This window comes from Branchiostoma belcheri, unplaced genomic scaffold (assembly GCF_001625305.1).
Source record: "Branchiostoma belcheri isolate BF01 breed outbred unplaced genomic scaffold, Haploidv18h27 scaffold334, whole genome shotgun sequence".
NCBI lineage: Eukaryota > Metazoa > Chordata > Leptocardii > Amphioxiformes > Branchiostomatidae > Branchiostoma > Branchiostoma belcheri.
Window position 1 is genome coordinate 130671 of NW_017803948.1, and position 3464 is coordinate 134134.

The window sequence follows — 3464 nt, forward strand, 5'->3', positions numbered from 1 at the left end:
CTACGTATACGTATACTCTAATACTATATAGCACTATGGTACTTCACATTCGCCTAGGAAGGGTCGCGTTGCGTAATGGTAGAATATACGACCCGGAACCCATGGGTCCTGGGTTCGATTTTACTTACATGCCCCGACGTTGTCCTCTCGGAAAAGGCACTTACAAGGCTTTCCTCACTTCACTCAAAATTAGTACATAGCTTCGGTTAGGTACGTCCCTCGGATAGGACATAAACTGATCTGATGAAAAGAATTATGTATTTACTATAATATCGTTCATAGGGATGTTTCATTTTCAGATTCCAGCCGAATCCGTCTTGTCGGAGGTTCCGGTCCAAACGAGGGGCGTGTGGAAGTCCGGCCGGCCGACAGTTTCAGATGGGGCACAGTCTGTCACAACGGTTTCGACTTGAAGGATGCAGAAGTTGTCTGCAGGATGCTGGGCTATCCGAATGCCTATCGAGTGCACCCTGATGCCTATTTTGGCAGGGGGTACAACTTTCCTTTACTAGATATGAGTATTTATGATGATTATAATGCACATCATTTGAAACCATTTCCTTCAGTGTATTACTGAAGGAAGACATTTATTGTACTTATAAAACAAGTTTTAACTGCAATATCAAATTCAACAAATTGGACTCATCAAAATATTTCAACTGTACAATTCCCGTCTTTGTTAAGGAATGAGCAATATACGCAGATATCACATGGCTTCTTGAGCAGTGGATTATAGGTTGCAGAAGGTCAGTGGCGCCCCCCGTCTCTGTTGAGGGAAGGTTGTAATGCCCTGATGGCTTCTTTAATCCCTTGTGCAGAAAAGTCCGATTCTGTGTCCAATATTATTTCTCTCTCTCTCTCTCTCTCTCTCTCTCTCTCTCTCTCTCTTCTCTCTATATAATATATATATATATATATATATATATATATATATATATATATATATGTATATATCCGCAGCCCGCGCGCAGAGAAAGTTAGGTAGGTAATACCTACAAAATGTATTACATAATCTACAAAATTCACAAATTATTGTAATGGCTACATTCTATCTGTTAACTTTGTTAACTGTAGGAACGGGACCGATCTACATGGAAGACCTACAGTGTGATGGGACAGAGAGTAGCCTGTTTGACTGTTCGCACAGGGGTTGGTTGATTCATGCCTGCGATCATTTTGATAACGTCGGCGTTGTTTGCGGTACGTGTGTGGAACATTTGGCAATTTGTTACCATTTCAACGTTTGGCGTTTGATGAGAAGACTTGTTTAATGAACACATTAGCAGCACTAACAAACATCCTGGCAGCTGGCTAATACTATGGTATGTTGAGGTTCATCGTGGAACAACTCTCCTTTAGCTGACCACCCGTGGGTGACAGCTTTTCTTCCAGGAGAGTGGAGGAGAGCTGCCAAAAACCGCACTCGAAAGGCATTCTTCAACGGAAGATCTGGCTAAAACTTGACTTAGTATTTGTTCACGATAGCTGCTTTCTATGAGAGAGCTTTTAAAATAGCTTTTAAAATATCAATAAATTTGATATAACAAAGAGTCTTGTTAGGTCACCGCAAGTAAATTTTATGGCTGACATCAGCATGCACGTGCATTAATATATGTCATACAAGAACGAATGTACAGTAGACAAACTATGTAATTATGTTTCCAAATGTTTCAAAAAGAGAGAAGAAAGGGCAACTAACAGTAGATGATAGGTAGTTTATAGTATTATTGTAATGTATAGATTCCTAGCACTTTGCATTAGAATACAGTGTACCAGTATGCAATACTCATGTTTTTGCATACTGCATACCCTCTTGTGCATTTAGCCCATCTGGGCAAGAACATGCAATAAAGATTCATATCATTAATATATCAATTTTCGGCTAATTTTGATGTTTTATCATACACATCATAGTTTACGAAATAAGCATATACTCTATGCCTTTGTTAAAAAAACACGTTTAGATCCCAACCGAATCCGTCTTGTCGGAGGTTCCAGTCGGAAAGAAGGACGTGTGGAAGTCCGACCGGCCGACAGTATGACCTGGGGCACAGTTTGTCACAACCAGTTTGACACAAAGGATGCAGACGTTGTTTGCAAAATGCTTGGCTACTCCAGTGCCCAACTAGTTCGTAACGATGCGTATTTTGGCCAAGGTGAGATTTACCTTGTTTCAACTAATGTTCTTGCTATGTACTAAGTATAAAGAAAACAACATGACTTTATATACAACACAACAGCTATGGTATATTCATTATTACAAAGATTCATGTATTCAACGTTAGGCCATATAGATCTAGACTTGATCAAATCAAATCAACTTTGTTGCTCAACATCTGTAGCTTGTACAATATATGGCTGGGAAGAAACAAAAAGTGTAGATACATTTCTTTAAATTTATCACCGGCTCCTTTTGCTAATAATCGTTAATGTACATCCATGACCTAAACCTAATTGCAAGTACGAGATAAATAACCATTGAAAGTCTTAGTATACCCAAATATTCTGTCACAAATACTTTTGGTAAAGTTATGTCGCATACCATTTAGTTTTCAAGGAATAACCTATCTAGACGGTTTTGGCCAATACAATCACATTAAGTTTACCATCCTCTTAAAAATCTGGTGGTCATACGAAATACCGTTCGCGAGTTCTGAGGGGGGGTTGAATGAGCCCCCCCCCCACCCCGTCCCACCAGGCCCCCCAAAAAAACCGGTCTAGATAGCTTAACAAAAATTGTGTTCGATGTTAACTCCCTGGCACTTGTGATAAATTGCTTACGTCACGTATCCGTAAAGTCACGTGAATATGGTCACGTGTCTGTAACCGTAACTCTCGCGAGATTACATTTTGAAGTCATGAAGGCGACAGTGCAGTGGTCGTTGAAAATTGTGTCTTTGTGCAATCTTTGTGTTGGAATAAAGTTTAACCATTTTACTACAACCATTTAAATTCATGAATTTCATAACTATCCCTTCGCCATATCTCAATGTTGCCTGGTATAATTGGTGTCGCTTCCTTTACAGGAAGAGGGCCAATCTACATGGATGACCTGCACTGTACTGGGGACGAGAATAGCCTGTTCAACTGCTCGTACCCAGGGTGGACGATTCACGATCTAAACTGTAACCACGACCAAGCTGCAGGCGTAGAGTGTACAGGTGCGTTCATTTTGAAATGTTGTAGAATCATGGATTGTTTAATCATCTTTGTATCAATTGTATCAATTACATATACCTACAAGCATAGTTACAACATCTTATATACAACAATTATGTAAAGACGACCGAAATGATCGAATTTTTGGGAGAATATGTTTTACAATCTGATCTTTACAATATGTAATTGCATAAAACTTCATATTTTTATAAACATGCGAATACATCCCTAATTACATATGCTTACAAACATATTGACAACATCTTTTTTAAAATGATTCTGTATAAACGTCCAAAATGTTCAAA

The 3464-nt window shown here is 39.0% G+C and overlaps 1 protein-coding gene across 1 annotated transcript in view; it reads left to right on the forward strand.

Annotated features, from left to right (window-relative positions):
• The window catches only part of LOC109475359 (deleted in malignant brain tumors 1 protein-like), a gene marked incomplete at its 3' end in the record, with an annotated part of 10756 nt that extends 7595 nt beyond the window's left edge, over positions 1-3161 (forward strand). Inside the window, exons 3-6 of the mRNA XM_019775969.1 lie at positions 300-464; positions 1048-1248; positions 1965-2156; positions 3027-3161. Coding sequence (XP_019631528.1) covers positions 300-464; positions 1048-1248; positions 1965-2156; positions 3027-3161 — 693 coding nt within the window. The remainder of the gene's footprint in view (positions 1-299; positions 465-1047; positions 1249-1964; positions 2157-3026) is intronic.
• Positions 3162-3464: the final 303 nt, after the last annotated feature.